Below are 27,464 nucleotides of genomic sequence, written 5' to 3'. Positions count from 1 at the left end.
TCTTCCCTTCCTTTGCCTCCTTATTTGGATCAGTTTGAAGTTGTCAGAGCATGGAAAAACAATCTTCTTTAAATATAGGTTTTCTTTTTTCACTTTTAGTTTTGACACAGGGTCTTATATATAATCCAGTCTGGCCTCAAATTTGTGGCTTTTCTACACAAGCCTCCCAAGTGCTGGTATTGTAGGCATGTGCCGCTACAGCAGGCTAAGATTCCTCTACCAAAGGCAGTGAAAACAGAGATCAACCAGGAGATGATACAGATGTGTGGGCAGGTGCTCAGTAAAGGCTGCTTCGTGAAAATACATCAGAACTTAATGAGGACTTAGAATACTAGGGTTCGAGTTCCAGCTGTTGTTCATTAGCTGGGTGTCATTCAGCAAGTCACAACACCATCATACCTCAGCTGTCTCTTGTTCTGATTACATTGTAGGACTGATGTGTGGATGGAACATGGTAATATACCATTGTGTTTTGGAAGTTGATAGACCATTTAAAAGTTGATAGATAGATTATTAGTTCCTGGAGGATAAAGGCTTTTTATTCTATGGAGAAGCAGTAACCCTGTTTATAGTTACCGTGGAGCATATGCATAGGTTACCTCGTGCTGGGGAGATGGAAAAATAAATAGCAATCAACTTCACTGAAGAGATAATCATCTACTCAGATAATTATCTCAGATATCTATATGTAAGGCAGTCTATCCTCCAAATAACCTTCAATGATGATGGAGAATGCTATCTGTATATTTTCAAGTAATATGACAAAAAGATGGATTTTAATTTTTGTCTACATAGATGTATAGCCCCTTGGTGCTTAGCATGGAGCTTGTGTCAATGAACATTTCAAAAGGTGAATTACTGAAAGAATGATGAATAAATAATGCAATCTATATTATTATTATTAGCTTGTCTTCTATGACTCATTTTCCCCTGTCTCTCAAAGATAGTTATAGATATGATTTGAGTTGTATACTTAAGTTGTTAGGTCAATCTCTACTTCTTTGGAGGTTGGTCTTTCTGCCCAGCCTGCTCCTTGCCTGCAAAGAAGCTCACTAAGTGAATATCTGGGTGCTAAGGGATGGGAAAAGCCTACAGCTATCTCAACATATTTATCTCATTTTTGAGACCTCGGCATCCTCACCTTGTGGCTGTCACTCTATCTCCAGTCTTGACCTATAAGGTTGATTTATGGCCTTTGCTATCTAATGTAGTATATGAAAGAAAGTAAGACATTTTATGGGTAAGATGTTAAAACATCCACATAAAAATTGAAAGACTATTTTTTTTATTTTTTAAAACTACCACATAGTATGTATAGCTTATGTCTCCAACCTGCCATCATTTAGTGTCAACTTATCTCTTTCTGTTTTTGAGATGTGTTTTCTTGTATCTGTCATGACTGTATCCTCAAACATTAGCCACATCATTTTTTTTTGAGGCAATATCTCACTGTGTAGCCCAGTTTGACCTTTAGGTAGCTTTGTTGTTTAGGATGGTTTTAAACCAGTAATCCTTTTGTCCTGGCCTCTTGAACACTGGGATGTCAGGTATATGCTACCAAGCCCAGCTTGTGTTTTCAAACTAATGACTTTTGCTTGAACCTACCCAGATATATTGTGTCACAATTTCAATTGCATCATAGTATTAAGTGACAAAAATTTTAACAAAAATGTTTTTATAGTTTGGTGTGCTAAGTAACATTAGGAAATGTAGGAGACATAAGGGAGATTAATGGAACATTTTCTCGATCATCTCAAAATGTCAACATAGTTGGCATAGGTGTACTTGTAGAAGGAATTTTCTCTTTTATTCATGTACTTAAAAAGTCACTTTGTAGATAATCAACAGATACTAAAGAAATGTGTGGTCCAAGTGAAAATGTGTTTGTGTGTTGTTTTGTTTGGCTTACAATGTGTTCTACTCAAAGCAAAGAAGGTGACCTCAATGGTTTCCTAATAAAAGTCAGATATTTTGTTTATCTAAGGGCACAAAGGAAAGTCTCCACTTCTTGCACTCCTCTCCTTTTATGTTTACTTTTGTGTGTGTGTGTGTGTGTGTGTGTGTGTGTCTGTGTCTGTGTGTGTGCTGTGTGCATTTTCAAGTGCATGAGTGTGTGTGTGTGTGTGTGTGTGTGTGTGTGTATGTGTAGGCCAGAGGTTAACACTGAGTGTCTTCTTTAAGTGCTCTCCACCTAACTTTTGGGAGACAGTCATTCATTGTACTTGGAGCTCAATGATTGTCTAGGCTGGCTGGATAGGGAGCTCCTACATCCCTCTGTCTGTCTCTACCTCCACAGTGCTGGGATTACAGGTGCATACTACCACATCTGGCTTTTTATGTGGGTGCTGGAAAACTAACTCAGGTCCTCATGCTCACATAGCAAACACTTCACTGACTGAGCCATCTTCTCAGCTCCTACATCCACTTTCTTAAACATTTCACTTAATATCCCACCTCTGAGCCCTGAATCTGTACTAATGGCAAAGTTGCCAAGCCTTTGAAAAGGGATTTTAAGGAGGTCTGAAGGCAGAGAGGATTTTAGAGTTGCTTTTTCCTCACAGTACTACTTCTTAATACATATTTGTATCAGGTTGAATTTCCAGAAACCAGCGGAGAATGATTGTTTTGGTGTAGCTTCCCAAACCATAGTGGCATTTCTCTGGCCTGTGACAATAAAAGCTGTCAGCTTGGTTTTTAGCATGTATGCCTCTACCTCTGCTTGGAAGCTGCTGTCTAAGGAAATCAATTTTCAAGTCCAGAGGGCTGATGGTAATATTCCAGATGTCTCTTCCACCTGCATGCCTTTTGCTCAGTTCCTCCCTGCCTTTCCTGATGGGGCAGGCCCCACTGTTTCAGTGACTTTATGTGCATGTAAAATGACAGCTAGGGAAAGCTTAGAAAATGAAACAAACAAAGGGATCACTTAAAACTGCCATCATTTTAATGACAGCCTTACCTAGGATGAGTTTAAAAAAGTGTCTACAGGGCAATTGGAAGAGAATTTGATTTTATTTATTTCTTTCTCATACTAGAAGATCTAAAGGGCTGGCCCTAGGCTGTTTTATGTTATTACTAGGTGGTCTCTGTGGTTTTAGTATGGTGTAAAAGGGGAAAGAAATGAGCTCATGTTATGTTTGTTAATGCTGTGTGTGGTCTTGTTTTATTGTCTAAAATCCAGAAGGCATGCTACAAGAGCTCTCCATTTTTTTTAATGTTTGGGCTGTTCCTAAAATATCCTTGATACCTTGAGATCACTGGGGCTGAAGTTGAAGGGATATGACTATGGCCATCAAGTCCTTGTTCTTGCAGCTTGGGTCTGCTGCTACATTGAGGGCAAGTGGGATATTCTGCACTGAGGGGTGGTGCGGAGAACATAGTGAGGAAAAGTGGCTTGGAGATTAGTAGGCTGGGTTCATGTATTGTATGAATACCCAGTATTCTCTTTGTTAAATTTGTAGAATGTTTTCAGTAAAAGCAGCCTTAAAATGTCAACTTTTCTACACTGCTTGGTTTCACTCATAGATCACCAACTTTTATATGCTTTTCTGAACCACCTTACAGAGTCCTAATGCTGTCACTAGTGACCATTTGGGGAAAAAGAAAAAGTGTCATTCAGGGGATAAGAAATGATTTGCACTTTGTTACATCTGCCTGCTTCTAATCAGATTTTCAAAACAGCTCCATTTCCATGGGAATTACTCATTGGCTGCAAAGGTCACAGGAGTTTGTGAAATTAGAACCCACAAACCAATTAAAATGGGACAGTAACTTTGTTCAGAACTGAATGTTGATTCAGATTGTCTGCTGTAGGGTGATTCTCTTTAATGAAACCATCATCACACGGATCAGTAGATACAGGCACCAAGCACATAGGGGATGAGGCCTGAGCACAGTGATTATATGGCCACATTTTCAAGCTTGCCTGCTAACAAATCTCTTCAACAGTGTTCCCTTTGCCTACAGTATGGATGGATGGATTTTGAAAGCTTAATGGGAATTGATGTCATGTATTGATTACCATTTAACACATATCTCCCTAACCTTGTATCATTGTCAAGGAAAAATGCTTTCCTTGTAGAACAAATACCTTTTATCACAGGGTCCTAGTTTGTTTGTTGGTTTATTTTTAATATCCTAAGTGGTCAATTAATTCATATAGCAAGTAGATACCTATTGGGATCATGAACATAAGCTCTGTTGAAGGTTGATACCAAACCAGATTTCCATGGAGCTGATTATGTGTTGAGTACCCAACAGATGGAAATCCCTGGCTTCCAGCCCTGACACATGTGACTAATTTCATGGGGTAAGGGACTGTTACTAAATAAGCTTCTGGGACTGCCATAGAAGGGAAAGCCAAGGCAAATCAGTTTCAATGGGTCTTAAATGTCATTTTGACACTACTACCTTAGTTGGGCATAATAGTCTGTCTACTCTGTAAACAGGTGGTCAAAGTGAGATATGGATATCCCAAGACACTGAGAATTCTTATAAGGTTCCCAGAAATATTCTCCTCTCCTTCAAGGAGTGAAAACAGGTTTTTAGTTAATTGCTATAATGTTAAGAAACACACACCTCCTAGTTTTCCATGAAATCTCATGACAACGCACATAGAAATATATTGCTTACTGATTTATTAAAACAAGTCATCTTAGAGACATCTGTTTACTCTGGACCTGTGAGGAAAAGCCAGTAATTATACCTGCCACCCAGTAACTTGTTTATTGCTAGGAGAGAAAGTGACAGCAGTTTTCCTGTCTACACTAAAGTGGCATTTGGATTATTGCTACAACCACTAATAGTGGTTTTAGTAGAAGGCAGTGGCAGTATTGACTCATTTTATAGTTTAAACTAGGCCCCTTTTTCTTGCTGGTGCAACCAAAAATTTGAGTTCTTAATGGCAGCGCAGTTTACATAGCTTTACTAACTTTTGCTCATGAATAACTTGCTCTTTCCTCAATAAGAATTGGCCTTTAGGGTGCAGAGGAAATAAATGTATTCAAGAAATGAAAACAATTATAAAGTGCCTTGAAAACAGCATTATCATCATGTATATACTTGAAACGATTATAATACATTTCAACAGAGAACCAAGTCTAAAATAGAATATATAATTTCTCCTAGTCCATCACTTGTCAGAGTCTTAGAGTTAATTATCTAACTTGTGTGAACCACTGAGACAAAAAAAATCACTGCTTTTATAAAAGCTAGAAAGAAGAGGTATTATTTCGTTCAATACCCTAATTACTTAAGTAAGAGGACAAAAGCCTATGGAAGTTAAGTAAGTTGCCCAAGGACAAATACTCACTTCATAGCAGGGTTGAGATTCAAACCTAGGAGTTCAAATTCAGTGTTCTCAACATGTCACCTGCTATGTCTCCCATGATTCTTAGTTCTGACAGACAATGGGTCTGGTTACAACGAGCAAAGCAGTATTTAAGACACTGTCCTTTGATAAAATTTCCATTTTCCTATAAGCCTCACTTAAAAGTACTGCAGAGTAGTCTTTGTGAAACTAAAATGTCAACCAGCAGGCTGAATTAACGGCAAAGCACTTACTCTGAAAAATTCTTTTGTTGAACCAGAGTCCAGGGTCCCATATGCAATTTCAGTCTGCTTGGCTAAATCTTCAGCACTCTCAATGGGGGACACCATCCTCTCCACAGTCAGGAAAGCAGCAAGGTTTGCAGTGTAGGAAGAAATTATGATCAGGGTGAAGAACCACCAAACCCCTCCAACAATGCGCCCAGAAAGTGACCTACAAAACAAAGCAGAAACAAGTCCAGACCCAGAGGGCCCAGATCTCAGTTTTAAAAAGTAATTGTTTTTATTTATAGAAAGAAGAGTGATTTGATTATAGGTAATAAAGGAGGGGAGTTGATGACACAATGAAATCAAAACATCAAACTCACATGTTGACAACACCATGTCATGATGGCATATGATGATGACATGTGCAAACACATCTTTGGGCCTCTTCAAGTTTTTTCTAGGTTGGATCTCGAATGTCTTCCAAACAGTCATATGCTGAAAGTTTGGCTGCTAGTCTGTGTGTTGTGCTATTGGTTCTTTTAAGAGGTGGGACTTGGCTGGAGAAAGTTAGGTCACAGGATATAATGCCCTTGAATGGATTGCTAGGACCTAGTCTCTCTCTTCTCTCTTGATTCTTAGCCACCAGGAAGTAAACAGGTCTCACCAGCCACATGCTCCTGTCATAACGTATTGCCTCACCAGATGCTCAAAGCAAAGGGGCCAAGTACTTATGGGCTAAAAAATTCTGAGATCATGAGCCAAAGTAGATGTTTCCTCCTTGCAGTTGGTACTTTGTTTCAGTGATTCAAAGCTAGCACAGATTTAAAATCTAACCTTTCAATTACATAAAATACCTCTCTCACCACTTCTCATTTATAATTTGACAAGGCATGCTTGCTTTCTATGACCTTTTCTGGGCACACATATAGAAGACTAAACACTGTGGTCTATTCAAGATCAATGAAATCAAAGCTTGGGTGGTGATAACCTAGATATCTGCACTTCTAATATTGCCCAAGTGATTATACTTGTAGGCAATTTAGGGATCAAGTGACATATAGTAATATCATGCAAAAGACAGGATCCCCGAATCTTTTCTTATTGGAAGAGAAATGGGAAGAGAGTGGCAAATGAGCACTGTTAGTTTGAGTTCCATAAATGAATGTTGACACAGTTGGTTTGTAGAGTTCGTCACCCATGAGGCATGGTACCAAATGCTACTGTTTCTTCTCATCTCCACATAAATGGTTAATGAGAATGAGGAGATCAAAACAGTTCCCCTTCACTCATGGAGTCTCAGCCACCAGAGACAGGCCTAAGTGTGGAAACTCCCTGCATGCTATGGTTTGAGAGGTATTAAAGGGCTGCTTCCCTCTTCTGAAATCCTAAGACAAAGAAACCCATCCTTCCATCCTATCGTAGATTTCTTACTGTTGAAACTACCCTCCATGTCAGCAGTTCTCAACCTGTGGTTTGCAAACCCCCTTGTGGGTGGAATGACCCTTTCATAGGGGTCACATATCAGATATTTACCTTACAATTCATAGCGGTAGCAAAATTACAGTTATAAAGTAGCAATGAAAATAGTTTTATGGTTGGGGCTTACCACAACATGAGGAACTATATTAAAAGGTCGCTGCAGCATTAGGAAGGCTGGGACCACTGCTCTCTGTGGCCTTCAGTGCTCTAATGGTATTCAGTTAGTATGGAAGTGGTGGGTAAGTTTTAATAGCATGAACTTTTTTCTTCAATGTTTTGGTCTAATTATTAGAGAATGTAGCCAAATATGGATGAATTTTAAAAGGAAACGTTTGTTAACATTACTGTATGGGGAGGTTGCTAAAATATGGATTCAGGATATCTGCATACCCAAGAATATGTGATTCCTAGGTATCACTAGTGATTCTGTTACACGTGATGAACAGACCAGACTGAGAAATAAACAAGCATTGCTCTTCACCAGTGATTTTCAATTTTGCCTGTGTATCATGATCATCTGCTTGGGTCAAAACAAAACAACCTAACAACAACAAAACCAAACCCACCAAAGACATCAAAACAAAACAAAAACCTTGCCTAGAGTCTCCTCTAGACAAGTTAGATCAGAATTCTGGGAGTTGTGCATATTTTATAAAAGTTTAAGAGTATAATTAGAGTTGTAAGTTATGTCTCTCCACCGTAAGTGCTGCTCATGGAGAGGGACTGTGGGAAGTCAGAGGGCAACAGATGCTCAATGATGGGTAATGGCTTGTGATTAGGAATCTTCACTTCCTTTGCAGTATTGCTGGAGGCTGATGTAGTATATAGAAATTAAAATCTGCTCAGTAGGTTTTATAAAATATTGCCACATCATCCTTAGTATAGTTCTAGTGTGGAGCAAAGCTCTATCCTGGATAGGCTATGTTCTTCCATGCCTAGGAAAGCTCACAGAAAGAGCTCCCACTCTGCTAGAAAGTAAAGAATAAGCGTAGGAGCCTGGCACATCTCCAGGCTCTGTGGGAAGAGGGCAGTTCTGGGCTGAGAACTGACAAATCAAGTTCTCTGCATGTACTATGATTTTAGCACTCTGAAGCAAATTCAAATTCTTGTGTCCCAAGATAACCCCTTGTTCTTAGCATGTGGAAAATTCAGCCATTTATGGGAATACAATCCGATAATTCTGGCAAGTGTTTTGATAAATAATAGTACTATTTACTGGTTAATTATAAAATATCTGTTTGATTATTTTCTAAGTCTGTAGTTTCTGTTGGTCTCTGAATGCCTAAAACACAGTCAAATATAATCACTTTAGCTTTAGATGTGAAAATCTGCTTTGCGACAGATTTTTTTTCTAGCTAATAAGCTACATCTTTACAATTGCATCTGGAAACATTTCTCTTTTATTCAGAAGAGATAAACACATCCTCATGAGTCAGAAAAGAATGTGTCACCCTTCCCAGTGCTAAAAGTATACAGAATACTTCAATTAGGAATTTAGATATTTCATAATTTTTCTTCATGCTTGACATGTTCAACTTTTTAAACATATAGGCTTATCTGACTCTGAAAATTACTTTACAGTACAGAATATTAATGCTTCAAAATGACATCCATAGCAGTAAAAATGATAAAACGGAAGCTGTCACTTATTGAACATGTTCTTTGTGACAAACTGTTCTAATTGCCATACATGTATCAACTTTTTACATTGTCCATCTCTTTTGGCCAGGACTGTGTTACAGATAAGCAAGCTAGGGCATTTTATAGATAAAGAAATTGGTACAGAGAGGAAAAACAGAAAATAAAATGTCTGTGCTTTCATACTAGGAGAGAGATTCCTAGGACTGATGGTGTGGCTTAGCAGGTAGAGGTACCTGATAATTTGGCTTCCATCTCTGGGACCCACATGGTAGAAGGATAGAATTAACTCCCACAAACACTCTGATCTCCACATACATACTATTGAACACACACACACACACACACACACACACACACACACACACACACACTCCTACCCACCTATAAAATTAGAACTTAGAGATTATTAAAAATATTAAAAGAGAAATACCCAGATATTTTATAGTATAAAATATCCAGGGTTTTGATAAGAAAATCCATAATGGTGTGAAAATTATAGATTTTAAACAAATCCTGAGAAATATAGTTGTAGTAAACCAAACATGTTTGTATATTGTTATTTGTTGTTCATTTGTACTGCACCTGTAAAAGTCATCCTGATGTGGAATGATGGGCTTTGCTGAGACCAGGGAGAAGCCTGAGTTTGGAGTAATTCCAGACTTGAAGTTTGGTATGAAAAGAGATATATCATGCTGTGAATACTAATGGCAGTTTATGCATTGCCTGCATGAAATGTGGAAGAAAATACAGTAATTTATGGAAATTACATTGCGCCATTTTATTGAGGCTAATGGACTGTGGATATGTCTGTCTGATTTTAAATCAGGCCTGCACATCATAATCTGGTTATTTTGGCCACCTTAATACTGACTCAGATCATTGTGTGGTTGATCAGAATGACTCAGCTGAGATTGGTTGTTGACATGACTAAAAATAAACCTAAGTGCAAAATGGCCATTTTCATGCCTTCTTGTCTACTGGTTATTGACTTTGGCAATTATGTGGTTAATTTTATGGCATACAGTCAGCTCTCTGCATCCTCCTGATCCACATACATATTCAACCTGCTGCAGATTGAAAATACTTGGGAAAAATGCTATCTTTATGAACTACAGACAGACATTTCTTCTCCTTACAATTCTACAAATAGCTAAACAAATATTTTCTTAGCATGTACATTGTTTTAAGTGTTATGATCCATCTGGAAATGATTTAATTTATGTTAGAAGATGTACATTTATTAAATGCAAAAAATGTGCCATTTGATGTAAGGGACTTGAGCATTTTCAGGGTTTGGTATCTGACAGGGGTACTGGAACTAATCCATCAAGTTGCAAGGAATGCTGGTATAGATGGGCATGGCAAATTTGGGAGAATAACCTTATAGAAATGATAAAATAGCCTTACAAACCTAAATAAATAGCTTCTGTGCAATTAGTATAGAATGCAAAGGATTGCATTTGATAATGTCTCCTCAAAACAACAATAGATTTGACAAAGGATGTGGTGGAATTCATATCACCCCCTTCCATTTTCTTGGCATGCAAGCTTAAATCTTTTTACAGAGGAAAAATGTAGTGGAACCCACAGGAAAGATACAAGCATTTTTGTATTTCCCTTTTTCTCATTAGTGAAACTACAGCCACTTAAACCCACATTTCACATGGAGGATATATAAAAAGTGACTGATGGGTCAACCCCATCACATTTTATAAAGGATCTATTAAAATAAGACAAGACTTTATAGTTGAATTAGAAAGACCTATCATTTCCCAGTATCTTTCTTTCCATTAATGCAGCTGCAAAATGCTTAACATTCATTTCAAGTAGTTTTGTTGCACAGACAGATTTCAAGGTTAGCATAATGAAATGGCTATAAAATGCTGCACGCTTATGTTTTTAAAAACACAGAATAGTGTGTATGTCATATCTGTGACAAAAGGGTGAGAGGAGGTTTGAAGTTAATGAAAATAAATAGTAACAAAAGAAAAAACACATATAAAATATTGCCAAATACATATATCAAACAATAGACAATGTTCTGCTTAACTGTAATAATAAGAAACTGGAGTCCCTACATTAATAATAAAGTGTGTTTTACGACATCTGAAATGACAATAAAAGTGAGCTATGGACCATAACCTTCATCCTGTAAGTAAATTTTGTAATCTTCACTATCCCAGCTTTATGAGATGATGAGGGGAAGCTAAAACCTTTGCCTTCATCTACATTCTTTATCATTCCTCTTCTGTTTCTAAAGTGTACATTATTTCCATTCCCCATTCAATGCCAGTACTGTGATAGATTCTTTAAAATATGTGCAGAATCAATCTTTGTTTCTTACAGTCTTCTCTGATGGAAATAAGTAACCACACCCCAAAGACTGAAAACTAAAGCTTTCAGCCAAAGTCATGAAATAGTTGTCATCAAAACCCTGCCTTTTCATTATTAATGTCTCACCACATCTCTACTGCTGTGAAGTGAATTTGGGGTAGGATGAAGAGAATGGTATACATCATGAAAGGAAAGGATAGCACTTAAAATGCAGCTCAAACCTCTCAGACCTTTTGTTGTTCTACACACCTTTTCTTTTAACGGAAGATCTATGTGTGGAGGACCCATGTCTAACTGTGACAGAGTCCCTGCCTACTTCTTCAAAGGACTTGCTATCTTGAAAACTTAATAAAAAATAACTTTGGTGCGATATGTACCCAGTAGTGAGGTCCAAGTTTGTCTATTCTTCGCCCTCCATTTTCCTTTCAGTAATACTCCCAACCCTCCTGTCTTCCACTTGAGCAGCCCTCAGTTGTCCCTGCAGCTTCACAGAAAGTCAGCAGGGGGAGCATTTGTCTGGACTTGGACTCGAGATGGCACAAGTGGCTCTATCAAAGTTTCACAAAGGAAACAAATTTTAGATTTTAAAAAGGTCTAACCTCTCGTCAATGTGAGCAACGCATTATGAAATGCTAAGCTCAAAACGCTTTCAAGAAATGTAACTCTTAAAAACACTAGATGGATCAAAAAGGAATGTTACTGCTCGTCTCTCAGGAGAGGCTTGCACTTTGCTATCAACCAGCACTTCAGCTGGATTCCTCAGTAGTTTTAGGAACTCTGACCAAATGCAATATTAACTGGTATATATGCTAAGCTAGGGTGATTAGAAGAATCCAATTTCATAATAACAATCGCTAACATTTGTTGAGCTCATAGGCCAGGACCTGTACTTTACATTTGGTTGATGAGAGACCGATGTTTAGCAGAGCAGACTGGGAAAGCAGTGACGTTTTAACTGCTCTCCTCTCTCCATCTGGCTGCCCCTGTCGGCTGGCCCCCAGTGCACGTTCAGGATGAAGAGGGTTAAACTGAATGTGTTCACACCTTCTCTGGACTTCTCCCCTGATACATCAGTTGTATGAATATAACCTTGGCTTATTACATTGATTACCTTCTTTTACGTTGACTCAGCCTACAGCTTCATGTAGAACAAAGTAATTTACTCTGAACAATTAGAACAGTTCAAATATCAAACCTAATATTGATGAAGAATCTCTAAGCTTCAGGGTACCTGTCAATAACTGTATTTAAAGGCAATGAAATGATGCCAGCAGTTTTCCTCATAATGCCTTACTGCTGATTTTGCAACCTTAAGCTCTGAGTGAGCAGATGCTCAGCAGTATTATGAATGCTCACTGCCCACTTTCATTAACAATGGGTGCTGCATTTCTTTAGGGATAGAAATGGGAAAACAGTTCTGGTACCTGGTGCCTTCAGATTGGCAGTATGAAGTCGTTGTGGAAGCAATTGTACTGCTGGCTCTTAAAAATCTCTGTGAAGTTGTGTTCCCTTGTGTCAGCTCTCGAGGAATGACTGTGGTCTATGATAGGAACAAAGCAGCATACAGCAGAAAGAACAGGGTTTGGGAATTGGAGCTAGGTTTGAGTTCTAGCTGTCATTGTCAGTGTGACTAGGCAAATGATTCAACCTGAGCCACTTTCTTCAACTTAAAAGTAAGCACAATGCCTACACTGTGGCAATGGTTTAAAGATTAAGGTCCAGGTGAGACAGTCCACATGCAGTGGGAGTCCAGGGAAGGCGGTTAGACTGATTTTTCTCTGATATTTCCTTCCATTCTAATACTTGTTGATTCTATTTTCAAATATAATCTCAAGGATAATTCCTGGATTTGCTTCAGTTTTGATGAAAGTAACAGTGTATCATCTATGCTCACATTCTTGGCTTTCTGGAGAGTTTGTACTCTGAGTGTGGTCATTAAGCAAAGTATAATTCTGATGCTTACAGTAAAGGCAACCACACATCTTACAGTGCAACTATACTATTGTCAGGACTTTCTAAATCTGCCAATAGAGAAATACATTACAGTGAATTGGGCTAATACACAGTTGATCACAAATATATAATCAATAGAGCTCTCAAGACAAGGAGAAACATTGCTGTGGGATAATTTGTATGTCCTGTGGGAGCCCTTCTTGGGTTCTTTGTGGCGTTACCCAGCAGGTCCGTATAGAGGATGATTAGGACCATGGGCCTGAGTGCAGGTGTTTGAGATGGTCTGCACTTTGCTGTGCTGGGGGATGGTCTGTATGTCAAGTTGTTCTGATTGGTTAATAAATAAAACCTGATCGGCTGTGGCTAGGCAGGAAGGATAGGCGGGACTAACAGAGAGGAGAAATAAAAAGGGACAGGAAGGCAGAAGGACGCTGCAGCCGCCGCCATGACCAGCAGCATGTGAAGACGCTGATAAGCCACCAGCCACGTGGCGAGGTATAGATTTGTAGAAATGGATTACTTTAAGGAATAGATTTATGGAAATGGTTAATTTAAGATAAAAGGAAATGGTTAATTTAAGATAAAGGAACAGTTAGCAAGAAGCCTGCCACGGCCATACAGTTTGAAAGCAATATAAGTGTCTGTGTTTACTTGGTTGGGTTTGAGCGGCTGTGGGACTGGCGGGTGGCAGAGATTTGTCCTGAATGTGGGCAAGGCAGGAAAAACTCTAAAGCTACAAAACATGTTTCTTTCTTACTGGTGTATAATATATATATATATATATATATATATATATATATATATATATATATATGCTAAGAAGCATATTTTAATAAAAGATTTAAAGAGATAAATTCGTTTGTAGGGCACAAAAGATAGTATCAGAGGAGTGTTCACTCATAGGTTAGAACATATGAAGCTCCTGGAGGTAATGATTTCTCACTAAGACGCATAATAAAAAATAGTTGTTACACTAGACATGTATTCTATAGGCTTCATGACCTTAGCGGGTTGAACCATGACCAGCTTTAAAAACAATCCAACAGGACAGAAAAATCTTAGCATGCATGGCATACTCTAAGGGTAATGTCTGGTATAATTTTGCTTGTATACATTTATGTATAGTGAGTCAAGATGGAAAAATGATTTCTTACTATGGGTCATGTTAAAAAATTTGGAAGCCATTGTACTATATGACAACCTCTTGAGCAGCATACTAAAATCTGTCCCTTTAAAAGAAAAGGCATTTGCCATATTTTAGGACTAGGGAAAAGCTGTAGCTTAAATTGTGCTACCAGAAATTAAGGCAAAACCCCCAACTGGTCCAACTTGTCATTTTCAGTATCAGCTTTAGTTCTTATTTAATGAAGTAATGTGCATAAATACTTGTCAAAACGGCTTGTGAAGAGGCCTGTTTGAGTATGCAGCATAGTAGGCAGCACTCCAGCGGGAATATCACAAATGTAGTTTTGAAAATTGACTTACAGAAACCAAGAAAATCTCCAGCCTTAATGACTCTTCAGCATTGTCTCAATACAGATTACCAGCCATGTTAGAAATCTTTCAATTATCGACTCATTCAGAGGCCATAGTCTCTTGAAGTGACTATTTCACAAAACCCAAAAAGAAACTAGGAAATCAAATGAACTCCCTGATGATATCACAGAGTGACACATTCTGAACACAAAAGGAACAGGAAATGAAATAATTTGAAGAACCCAGCCAAACAGATTGAGGGTGGCATTTTTTTTTTAACAGAAAAAGGGGGGAAAGAGTAGGTTGGATGCATGAAACTTGAAAGCCCCACACAGGCAATTTTAAAAAGCTGCCAAAGATGGCTACCCAGTCAGTCACGTTTTACTGTAAGTGTTTAGTATTCTCAATGTCTAAACTCACAAAGAGATATGCTGTAAAAATGGTCTCATTATTCTGAATCCTTATATTCTTTGTGTGCTTGTGTGTGTGTGTGTGTGTGTGTGTGTGTGTGTGTCTGCGTGTGCACGCATGCTTGTGGTTGTGTGGGTGTGCATGAGGTTGTGTGTGTGTAGGGAAGAGAGAAAGACCTTGAGTGTCATCTTCAGGAACACTGTCCCCTTCCTCCTTTGAGATAGGGTATGCTATTAGCCTATAGTTTACAAATTAGGCTAGACTGGCTGGCCAGTCAGCTCCAGGGATTACCTAATGCCTACCTTCCCAGCATTGGTTTTAGAAGCAAGTACCACCATACTTAGCTTTCATGTGGGTTCTGGGGATTGAACTCAAGTTCTCATGATCACAAAAGAAGCATTTTATTGGTTGAGATATCTTTCCAGCCCCAAGTCTTTAATTTCTAACTGAAAATCCCTGTATAGTTACATTATTGACTCCTGTCAGTATTTGGATTAATGTTTAGTTTAGCCAAAGTTAGTATTTTGTTTTATAATTTTTAGTGTGTGCCTTGTGTATGTGCTCGTGTGTGTGTGTGTGTGTGTGTGTGTGTGTGTGTGTGTGTGTGTGATATGTATGGTGGGCTGTATGTGTATGGTGCATGTATGTGATGCATGCATGGGAGTCCATGGGTGTGCTAACAAGCAAAGGCCAGAGCACAACATTGGTGTTTTCCTTTATCTCTGTGCATGTTATTGACTTGAGATGGGGTCTTTCACTGAATCTGAAGCATAATCTATGCTGGTTGGCCAGTGAACTCTCAGGATTTGCTTGTTCCCCCACAATGCCAGGGTTACAGGCAGGCACAGTCATGTCTGGCTTTTTATGTAGTTGCTGGCTAATTGAACTCAGGTTCTCATGTTTGCACAATAAGTGCTCTTATCCACTGAGCCATTTCCCTAGTCCCTCAAAAAATTTTGAAGATTATAAATATGGCATATTCAGTCATAATATTGTATAAGTATGAATTCACTACTATTTGTGATTAGGTGAGTTAATATACATTGGTAAGGCTCAGGACATTCACCTTCAACATTTTTTCTGGTCCTGGAGGTTTAACCCAGGGTCTTGCATATTCTAGGTAAGCTCTCTACTACTGAGCTACATATCAAACCATGCTCAATATTTTCAATAGCTTTGCTGAGATAAGTTTGCATCTAATACAACTCACCAGTATAAGTATTCATCAGAATTATATTTGTTCAATGATTTAAGTAAATTTAGAGTTCTGAAACTATCATCAAAATCTATTTTTGGAGCATTTTCACATCACCCCCATCAGTTCCATCATGTCCCTTTGTCCAGTCCTAGCAGGGTTAGGAAAAGGATGAGACAAGTAAGGCATATGTCCCACAAGCCAGTAGCAGAGGTATCAAAATCTTTTCCAGACGAACAGTGTGTTAGTGCTATATTTCTTTTAAAAAACAAACAGAAAAATGCTATGGGATGGTCTGTATGTCAAATCTGTTGCTCAGATTGGTCAATAAATAAAACACTGATTGGCCAGTGGCCAGGCAGGAAGTAGGTGGGACAAGGAGAGAAGAGAGTTCTGGGAAGCAGAAGGCTGAGGCAGGAAGACACTGCCGGCCACCGCCATGACCAGCAGCATGTGAAGACGCCGGTAAGCCACGAGCCACATGGCAAGGTATAGATTTATGGAAATGGATTAATTTAAGCTATATGAACAGTTAGCAAGAAGCCTGCCACGGCCGTACAGTTTGTAAGCAACATAAGTCTCTGTGCTTACTTGGTTGGGTCTGAGCGGCTGTGGGACTGGCGGGTGACAAAGATTTGTCCTGACTGTGGGCAAGGCAAGAAAACTCGAGCTATAGAAAAACTTTGAAATTAACAAGATATAAAAAGCTCACATAAGTTGTTTCTACTCTTGTACATGTTCTGCTCAGCACACTTGCTGGATTCTAATCCCTTTGTTACCATTTTTTCCCTCTCCCTTCAAACTCTGGCCATCACCAATTATCCTTTTTATCACTATAGATTTCTCTATCTCGGACAAACAGAATGATATTCAACAAATATATCTGAGTAGTAAGTGGCATTTTGTGTTTAAATTATTTCATTGGGCATGTTTTCAAGGTTCATGTGAACTGTCAGTATGCATCAGTAATCTGTTCTTTTAATTGAATAGTATTCCATTGAATGAATATGCCACAATTTATCCATTTACCAGTTGATCATTTGCTTCATTTCTATGTTTTGTCTATTAAAACTAAAGCTACTATGGACATTCATACTTTTTACTTTGGGGTTACAAATGACAGTAAAATTGTTGTGTGGCATTTTAACTCTATCCCTAACTTTATAAGAAATGGCCAGGCTATTTTCAAATGTGGCCACATCACTAAGATTCATACTGATTTTCTGCTGTTTTCTTGAAGAAATTCTATAGTTTTAGCTAAGAAACTGGAGTAGATACATGGTTCTAAGAAGTCTGAGAGCAAAACAAAAAAGCCAATATTAATAGGGGAAGACAGGAGGATTTAAAAAAAAATGTTCTATCTTCTTTCACATTTTGTCTAGACTCAGTCTCTTGATAAATGAGAAAATGTTTCAGCTCAATTAAAGAGGTAATTTTCATAGTACTATTATGTGTCAGTTAATTTTATCCAGAGTTTGTGTATTTATGAACACCGTAGCAAACCTTAGGCATTCAAAGCATCACCAGAGACACACTCACCTCAAAGACATAAGCAAACAAAATGGCTTGATGATAATTTGTCATTGGATGGAATGTTAAATGAAAGAACTCTGAAGTTGATGCAGGTGAATACCAGATGGACATGAGTGGAGTATGACCACAAAATACAAGCATGTATTCTGTATTACACACAAACAAACCTTGGAGAAATATCACATCCTTGTTGCATAAAAGCACCCAAGGAAAACCAAAGACTGTTAAATATTCCAAATTCATTCGGAGGATCAGGAGGGCTTTGTGGGTCACGAGGTTCTTCATTGTTGTCTTCCAAGTGCCATTCATAAGGGCTAAATCTGCTGACTAGGAAGAGAACCACACTGACTCCAATGTAAGCGAAGACAATGCACATCCAGATTTCATAAGCTAAAGGATCCAGGAACGAAAATACGCCTGGTTTTGATTTCTGAGGCTTCTTTATCATGATGGAGATTCCCAGGCTCATAAATGGCTTTGAAAAATCTATGACTTCTTCACGGACCAATGTTATAGTGAGTGGAGCAACAGCTATATCAGCTCTCTGAAAAACAAAGACACATAGCACTCTTACAGACAGCATTTCCTTCATCATTTGTCACTTAACAAATGTATTTAGTTGAAATATAATATATTCAATCACTGTAACCAGCCAATTTGTCAATGCTAAGATTAGAGAGGCAAAGCCATTCAACGGCTTCTAAATTGCTTTAGTTTGATGGTGAAATAAGGAAAAAGCCCTGGTCTTTTGTCCTCTGAAGCATATTGGCTTAGGGAAACTAATTCCATTTCCCCTAATTTCTTTTTGCTACCTCACACCTCAACTTCTTTATGATATATCTAATTTAACTTTTCTTATGTTAATATTCATGTTCTTATGTCTATCTCCATTATTTGACTGGAAATTTTGTGCATGGTGCACAGTAACTTTCATTTCTTATATTTTCTTTCTTTTCCATTGTAGTATTCAATATAAGTCTTGGTTACTGCCTTGTCTGTTAAAATATACATCATTTGAAGATAGGGGCCCAGTCTTTTGGTTTTATATTTATTATTGTAGTAGATTCTATATTAAAATGTAGATTCCTTAAATAGTTGTTGATTATTGAACATAATACATGAAAACCTGCAATATTTCTGAATGGGAGATACAAGGAAAAAACCAGCTATTAGAATATATATTAATTTATCAAGTAAGCTATCTTTGATGTTGATAAATGCAAGTACAACAGTTACACATGTCAGATTGATAAATAAATGTTAGCAGTGTACTGAATAATTAACTCATGTAAAGGCATGTCATCTTTTTATATTAATCTCAGGAAAATAAGGCATTAGGATTTTCTGCACTTACTTTTTTCTACAGTTGTTTCTTTAGAATGCTGTAGGTTTTAGTGTGGAAAATAGCCTTTAAAATGTACACGTGGGAAAATGTATATGACTAGGGGATGGCTTAAGTATGGTGTATCAGATAGGTAGTAAATTATCAATTATGTTCAGTTTTTTCTGAGATAAATATAGTTATGTTTCAATACCCCTACCTGTGGGGAGAGATGGAGAAATAATTGTGAAATGTGAACTAGAGTATATTTACCAAAAAAAATGGTATTTACTTTGGTGAATTGTATAGGGCAACTCAAAGCAGTTGAGAAGTGCTCCTTATTTAAGGGGAAATGCAGATGATGAACAGTTGCTCACATTTCTGAAGTGCTTGCTCTGAATGAGGCACTGTGGCAAGTACTTTATACATATTATTTTGCTTCATTTTCCTAGCAACCTTAAGTTTGGTACAATTACCATTCTCTCTTCAAATGATGTATATTTTAAAAGACAAGGCATTACCAAAGGCTTCCACTGAATACTACAAGGAAAAGAGAGGCTGAGATTTGACGTCTGGTACTGAAATTCAGATCCACTCTCTTAACCAGCATCCTCTTTTCAAACGACACTTGTATATGTATACTACATACTATAGCACTTTGATCTGCAATTAGTGAGCATTTTGATGATGCAGCTCTTCTGAGTTATCTATGTTTCTATAAATGTCCCTTCACCCACACTTCTGTAGGTAACCCCAATACAATCTTTGCCAATATGGATGTTGGTGGAATTGTTGCTTTGGCCTGTCATTGGTGCTCTACTGGGGATGAGTAGCCATTTGTTCATGTCTTCCCAGGGAAAGTCATACAATACCTATTCAGTTGAAATCACAGGCAGTTCTGTTTACCAAAAAAACACCCCTTCCATTTTTAATCCATTCTACCCATATTGCACCTCTACTCACCACCGTCAATGATCTTGAAACTATGGCTTCATTTATCTCTGAATTAAAACAGTACTTTCACTTTAATACCTAATTTGTAGTCCCTCTGACTTATTAAAATTATTTCTTGAACTGTAAGCTTGGTTGCCAGACTCAAACACATCCTGTCAGACATCAACTGCTCATGTGATATTACTGGACTTTTGTATTATATATTCTTTCCTTTGGCTCTATGACACTAAAGACAACAGGCTCTCTTCCTACTTCTATGATATTCTTCGCCTACTTTCCTTCCTGTTTTCATTCTCCACCAAGGTATATTTTGTATTTCCAGAAGTGTTTGGTTTAGGAGGTAATCACTGAAGGTTTGTGGAATAAGACAGATCATTCAAGGTTCTGTCCTTTATTTTTCTTCTTTCAACATTATCATCTATGGCTTCAACTCTCATCATATTGCAGTTAACTCCTTAATCTTCAGTTCCACATTGAAGATGAGATTGGAGCCAATGACAAATTTTTCTTATTTTATGCTTTGGCTGAGGACTACACCTGGTCATAGGAACAAAGGCTTCTGATAAGAATGGAATTGGCCAGAAAGCTAGCGGGGTTTTGGCAAAGATAGCTTGAATCAGCTAGAGTTTTGTTATGCCAAGAGAATTCATACAAAAAGGCGCCTCCTCTCACTGCCAACATGATTCTGCCTCCTGCTTGGAGGATACAAATATGCATCTAGTGTAAGTTCGCATTTGATCTCATTTGAATTTAATTACTTAATTTAACTAGTTCTTTCTTTCTTTTAATCTTGTAAGTCTTGATCCTTCTAAGAAAAATTGCTATTTTTTTTTCTGTCTTCGAAGGTAGTAGTAAGAGGGTATTTGGTATAAAAAAAACCAACTTTATTTGGACTGGATTTTAGGGAAATGAGCTCTTTTCAAGTAGGTACTGAATTGAAGATTGAGGCATTTGATCCCCTTTAAATGTAAAACCATACCCCACCCTATCTTTGGGAGAGTTTGGTGGGAGGAAAGAGAGGGGAAAACGATGTCATTATATTATCATCTCAAAAAGAAAGAAAGAAAGATGAGATAACAGTTGAAATACAAAAACAAAACAAAAATACCCCTACGAAACCCCCCCCCCACAAAACAAAGCTAACTCAGTAACTGCAACACCCACCACATGGTAAGCACCACTAAACACACTAACAAGAGATGGCTAGACAGAGAAGGAACGACCTTTTATTGTCTAGTTCCTAGGAACTTTTAGCAAGAGAACAGATTCCCCAAGGAGGCCATTCTGAGTTTAAAGTACTTTTGAATCACAAACAAACAGCAGTGCAAATCTGTTCCTCTCTGGTACTTGCCTCTTTCCCTCACCCTAGCATTTCTAATTTTCTGAATTCTTTCTGGGCAGTCTTTTCTTTCCATTTTGTTCCTGCCTCGGGCTGGCCTTAAATTTGTGGTGATCCTCCTGTCTCAGTCTAGCAAGTACTGGGATCTCAGGAGATTTTTCAAAGAAAGCAATATATATATCATATGTATCAATGTACTGCCCCAATAGAGGATGATGTTAAATCTGGGTTCACTTAAATCTCACTGATGATGTATCCTTAAGAACCCTTAATAAAGACAAGACAAAGGGATAGCTGCAAGTAGCTAGAAGAAGGATCAACCAACCAACAGAAGGTAAGACTGAGCAGAGGACAGTAAGATGTGTGGGAGACGGAGCAGTTCTTCCTTTTCTCTTCTAGCCTTGGTGCTGGCACATCAGCTTAGAGCCAGCTTGGGAGAAGCCTTTGCCCTCTCCTACCATATCCCTTTCTGCACACTATAAAACACATCTGTGGTAGTGGGTTATTTCAGAGCTTATGACCTGCCTGCCATAATGATTATGAAACAATCAGCTTGATGATCAATGGGAATGTGGAGAAACATGACTAATAAGTGTCCAAAAATCCTCAGTTAGCTATCCTGGGATTGCCATGGCATATAGACAAGGGAGTGTACTTTATAGGAAATTAAAAGATTTCAGAGACCGATACTGATGAAAACCTAAAAAAGGCAACCACCCAAATGAAATTCCTCTTTTAAAATATTTGTACTTAATATGCACACATGCATATAACATGTTTGGATCAAATTCACCGCCCTAAAATTCCTTCCTTACTATCTGTTCTTAATGTAAGTCAGCTGTGACTAGAGCCAAGCATGAAGAATTATGGCTAGGACTATGGAGCAGGTGAGCTTCTGGCTTAATAATCAAGTGTCTCTCTTCTGGTGTCCTGAACCACTCCAGCAGCCCTTTGTCATCAAGCCTGTGCTGGTGACAGCAGCAGGAAAGTCACTCTTAGAACTCTAGGTGGGTAAGTGCCCCAGGTGACAGATGAAAACCAGCAAATGGTAAGAACTCAGAGTGAGACTCTACTAGTGTTTTAACTTGCATTTTGACTACTTAAAGGATTTTAATCAAGCAGTTTAAGAATGGCTGTGTGGGCTCAGTAAACACACTAAATTAGGTTTGATTTTTTTCCCACTTAACCAGTGGCAAACCCAAGCAACTGCATTATTGGAGGGGATTTAGCTTGAGGGGATTTATAATCGTTTTCATAGGTAGGCGGCCAAAGTTGTAAGTTTCATAAAATCTGAACCCCGACAGACTCCTGTGCACAGGGACTACGCACTTAAGAAGCTGACACATTTTAAGCAGAGATGACATTTAGTTTAAATGTAATTTTACAAATTGTTTGAGCTGGAAGGCTTGTTACATCTTAAAGTATTTTCATCTGATTAGCTGATATAAAATTTGAAACCTATTTGGAGATTATGTTTGAGTAGGAGCTTGTCAGCCACTGTTTCAAAGCACTTTCTGATAGCAAGAGGAAAAGGAAGAAAAGAGGAGATGGGTCATACAAACCATACTGTATGCTACCTAAGAAAAGCAGATGTGATCTGCTCCCTGCTCCCTGAATCAAGCATAAAGCTCTAGTGGCCTTGGGCAGGCATTTCCTCCAGAAATTTAAATGAGTGCAGCAGAATTAAGCTGGACAATAGGAATACAATTGCTGTGTGTTGGGTGCAGGGATTAAACTGCTTTATTGGCTGTGCTCTATGAGATATTTGTTGTCTGCAGTTGTTCAGATCTGGATAAAGGGATGAGGCCTATTTAAATCAGTGCAACAACAAGCAGGGTCACAACAGGATCTTCTCATTTCTTTATCCAGAACAGATGTCCCAGTATGGGTCTATTGATTTGGACTCCTTGTCCTTGGGGAGCTGTGGAATTTAAAGACCCAGTGAAGATAAACGGGTACCCCAGGAGTTGGATGAAGGCCGTGTGAAGCTAAATTTGGTTGGAAATATTTCCCCGCCCCTCTGCTCAGAATAGCAGACTTCCATGTATCATTAATGCTCTTCCCTGGAGCCTATGTGTCCTTTCAGTAGAGGAACACTTTTATCAAATCATCAGTCCTTTCTGCCAGAGCCCAGCGCAATCAGACAACTAGAAGTGGATGTATGGCCTCTGTTACTAGATCCTTGCTTCTCTGCCTTTAACTGTAAGGACAGATTGGTATTTTGCCTTTATTAATGGAAAATAAATCTATCTTAGGATAGTGACAACCCAAGGTAATTTCTTATAGGAAAAGAAATGTCAGTGTAAGTAATATCTGTTGAGTTTCCATTTCTCCTAGGTGTGGGAAGTATTCTGGGATGCCCAAAGACTGTGATCTGGAATCAACATATGCCAATCCCATCTCCATTCCTGAGCTTTCTGCTGTCTTCTAGGTAGTATGAATAAATATGGATAATATCTTTCCTGGCCTTTCCCAAAAGCAATCCCACGTATTCTTTATTCTTAGTTCTAGGTGCTAAGAACATAAGGAATGTGGCAGTGGCCCACTGGGAGGTGTCCTCTTCATAACTGGGGCTCCAATTTCCTTCTAGCCCATTTCTTGCCTTAAAAAAAACTTGTTAGGTCATATATCTTCTCTGAGGACAGAGCCACCCAGCTATTTACATTGTATTTTTAAATATTTCAAGAGATAACTAGAGATTTATTTTGCATTGTCCTAGAGGGCACATAGAAATGCGATGAATGTCTTGGATGGAATAGCACATAATGCAGCTAGAATGCAAGCCCTATACCCCAAAGCCAGGAAGAAATGGCATATCTGACTGAAATAACATCAAGATACCCATAAGCTGACAAGCATAGTGCACTGAGCCAGTGTAAACCAGTGGACAAAGCACTAGGCCAGGCAGACTGGCATTCGAGTTGCCAAACTCTGATTGTTGTGATATTGTCAAAATTTGCTATCACCCATCCTCCCTTAGAAATACCTGTCACTCTTGTCCTTCATGAAGCTTCAATTTTTTGGTTTACTCAGTGGGCAATGCTAATGTTTAGTCCCTGGTGGATCTCCTAGTCATCTGTAAAAATGAATTAGATGTTTGGCTAAGGAATATTTAAGAATCCTGATAGCCACAGAATGTTCTTTGAGAATGCCCTCTTAAAACATTTGCTACTTGAGAGCAGTAAAAACTGGTGGTGTGTGAGCCATTTGAGCTGGAATGATTATTATGTGGCAGTGTTACAGAAATCCAGCTCAAAATCAAAATTGCTGAAAGCAGGTGGACAGTTTCAAGACCACAATGTACTGAAGGGCTTACGTAATGGGGCACATTGTATGCTGCTGACGTTTGTTTCAAAAATAACCTTCTTAGAGATACAAGGTGCCCCAACATCAACTTTGATTTGAATTTCTTTAGAGGAAAAAAAACCATTCAGGAATCATCTGAAAAAAGAGACTAATTGACTTCTTTATTCTTTAACAAATTTAATTCCTTTTGGCTTTTTCTTGGGACTTCATGGCAGATACAGAAATGTCTTTGGCAAAGCTTTCTCCAGCTCTGCCTTCCTTCATCATTTCCCTGCTCTGACCCATACTACATACAAAAGGCATAAGAGACAGCACTGGAAAGATAAAACAGTGCCTATCTGTGTAGTTTTCATGCTAAATGCAAATAGTTGTTCCCTGTTCTCCATGTTTTTGTCCATTAAGCACTCTGGGAAATCATCAGAGGGTTTCCCCTCCTTTCTTCTTCTGAAACAACTTGCAAACCACAAGAGGTCAGGTCTGCCAGAAATGCAAGCCTGTGTTTTCTCTTTTTCCTCCATTTCTATCATGAACAAAGACATTGAAAACTTTCTAATGCCAAAAGATTAAAACTTCTACATGAAGTTGAGAACACATTTAGCTTATGATATCTCTGACAGCAAGCTTTTCCTCCAAGCATGACAGGAAAATCTAGTTTTTATATTCCTAGGTTATAGAGGAAAGTGGAGTTTGACAGTCCACTTCAGTGGATTGGTTTGCTGTCAGTTCTCCAGAATCACTTTGTATTATTCATCCCAGAAAACATCAGAGACTTCTTCTAGGTCAGGAGAGGGAGAGGATGTTCCTTTAAGAGCCTTCTCTAGCAGAAAGGAGAGCTCTCCCTAGAGCAGTAGGGGGATGAGAGAAAGGTTGCTCCAGAAATCTCACCTTTTCAAAATCGAGATGAGGTCTGAATTACTAAACAAAGAACTCTGTACTTCTCAGATTCCCTCACTGACAAATAGATGAAGTGGAAAGAGAAAGGGATGTGTAGAGATTAAACCATGCAGCAGGGAGGACATCCTAGGGGAGAAAGCAAAACACCACAAGAGAACTGCACTTCCTCTGAACGATCTCTTATCCTACATCACCATGTCTTGCTGAATGCTAGGAGGGCACTGGTCTATTTCCAGTGGAAACACTACAGAGCTCTAGCCATTCTGTTTTGATGGCCTTGTGAACTTATGGACTAGATCACATCAGATAACTGGAGCAGTAGAAATTGACACCCTCAATTTCTTGCCATGCTACTAAAGCCTCAATAACTTCTCTCCAGAATGACTAAGGCACCAAATGCCTTTTATAATAAATTTCAACTATTATTCCAGATGGAATGGGCCTGAAACAACACTTTTAGCTATGGGATAGTATAGTGAACTGATTAAAAGCATAAGAACTTCACAGATTCAAGTCACTGTGCTCTTGCTATGGTCAGAACATTTATGCTCTTCTTCATATGTTGAAATTCTAATCTGTAATGTAATGTTGTTAAGAAATGGGTCATTTAGGAAGTGATTAGTCCATGAAGCAGAGCCCTCATGAATAGGATTAGTGCTCTTATATGAGAGGCTTCAGAGACCAATTGCTCTTTCCCTAATGTGAAGATGCAACAAGCAGCTACAATTTATGACTCAGAAAGTTCATCATTACTAGACAATGGAATCTTTGATAATGAACTTCCCAGCCTCCAGAATGGTGAAAAAATCAATATCTGTTGTTTATGAGCCACTAGCCTAATATACTTTCTTATAGTAGCCTGAACAACAAGACAGGCCCTGCAGGATATTTGCTGTCTGGAAAGTGACTTCAATTCTTAGCTTAAATATTCTCACACGTAGAATGAGGTTACTAATGGAACTTCTTTAAATGCATGTTGTGAGGATTAAGGTACATAATGCTTGTAAAGTACTTGGCACAGTAGGTAGCAGCCAGTGAATACTCTATAAGTGCTGGCTAATAATAACAAAAATATTACCTTATTTTTCCCACCATGAGCTCAGATTAATGAACCTTTGTCAACCATTATTGTGGTCTTGATTCATAAGAAGAAAAAGTGAAGCTTCCCTATGTGTAAGATTATGTACTAAGTGCAGGGAGAGCTGTAGACATGACAATACCTTTTGAGTGTTGGGGAGATAAGGGACAAGAAAGAAAACATTGTCACTTGGAAAGGGAGAGACTAGTGCTATGTCATAATGGTTGAGACTCAGGGTCCTCAGAAATCAATTGGGTTGTCAGCTCCTCTCTGGAAGTAGAAAACCTCTTTCTCATCTCTGGACTCACTTGTGTTTCATCTGCAACTCAGTCCTGCCCCAGTTCCCAGGGCCAACCTTGACCTGAGACAGGTGGTGATTGGCTCCAGCCCCACAGATGGAGGTGGGGGTTCAAGTTATTGTACTGTTTGTCTGGCAAGAGGACAGTGTCCCAGTTTTGATACCTGGGGCCCAGCCTCATTTTAAGCCTTAGTTCCCATTCTGTGTCCTTATTTTTAGAAATAAGCTCCTTCCTTTATGCTGGTTTCCAACGGCCTATTAAAAAAACCATATTGAGTGACCCTGGTAGTCTCTTATGATTGAAGAGTGACACCCTATTTTGTGCTGGCTATCACTGGAGTCATTCTCCTGATCTTCAATTCAATAGATACATGGATGCTTGCTTCTTAGAAGCTATGACTTCTCAGCAATCCCCCCCCCAATTAATTTGTCTTCTCAGTATCTGTTTTCCGTACAGGTACCAATCACTGCAAGTGATTATTGTTTACTAGAACTAAATATCTCCTGCCACCATCTGTTCCTTTGTTAGTTTATTAGAGATTGGTTTACCCAATGGGCAATTCTGATGGACAATTGTACTTATCCTCATATGCCTCATTGGTTTGCCTAAGATCTGATTGTCCCTAAGACCAAACAGTTTAAAAGTAAGTCACGGAGGATCTGTGACAATACCACTGTAGTCTTCTTAAAGTTTATCCTGGTTTTTAATGTGGGAAATTG

General features: G+C 38.5%; 1 protein-coding gene across 7 annotated transcripts in view; it reads right to left on the bottom strand.

Moving 5' to 3' along the window:
• The window catches only part of Gria3 (glutamate ionotropic receptor AMPA type subunit 3), a 274,362-nt gene that overhangs the window by 48,709 nt on the left and 198,189 nt on the right, over window positions 1-27,464 (bottom strand). For all 7 annotated transcript variants that reach the window (XR_003735837.2, XM_028881611.2, XM_028881610.2 and 4 more), the window contains 2 exons: window positions 17,722-18,098; window positions 5,560-5,758 (listed from right to left, as the gene is read on the bottom strand). Coding sequence is in view for 6 of the 7 variants with exons in the window: in XM_028881611.2 (XP_028737444.1) it covers window positions 5,560-5,758; window positions 17,722-18,098 (576 nt within the window). In the remaining variant the exon portion in view is untranslated. The remainder of the gene's footprint in view (window positions 1-5,559; window positions 5,759-17,721; window positions 18,099-27,464) is intronic.

This window comes from Peromyscus leucopus, chromosome X, assembly GCF_004664715.2.
Source record: "Peromyscus leucopus breed LL Stock chromosome X, UCI_PerLeu_2.1, whole genome shotgun sequence".
Taxonomy (NCBI): domain Eukaryota; kingdom Metazoa; phylum Chordata; class Mammalia; order Rodentia; family Cricetidae; genus Peromyscus; species Peromyscus leucopus.
The sequence above is the reverse complement of the archived record's forward strand: the minus strand, read 5'-3'. Positions and strand labels throughout refer to the sequence as shown.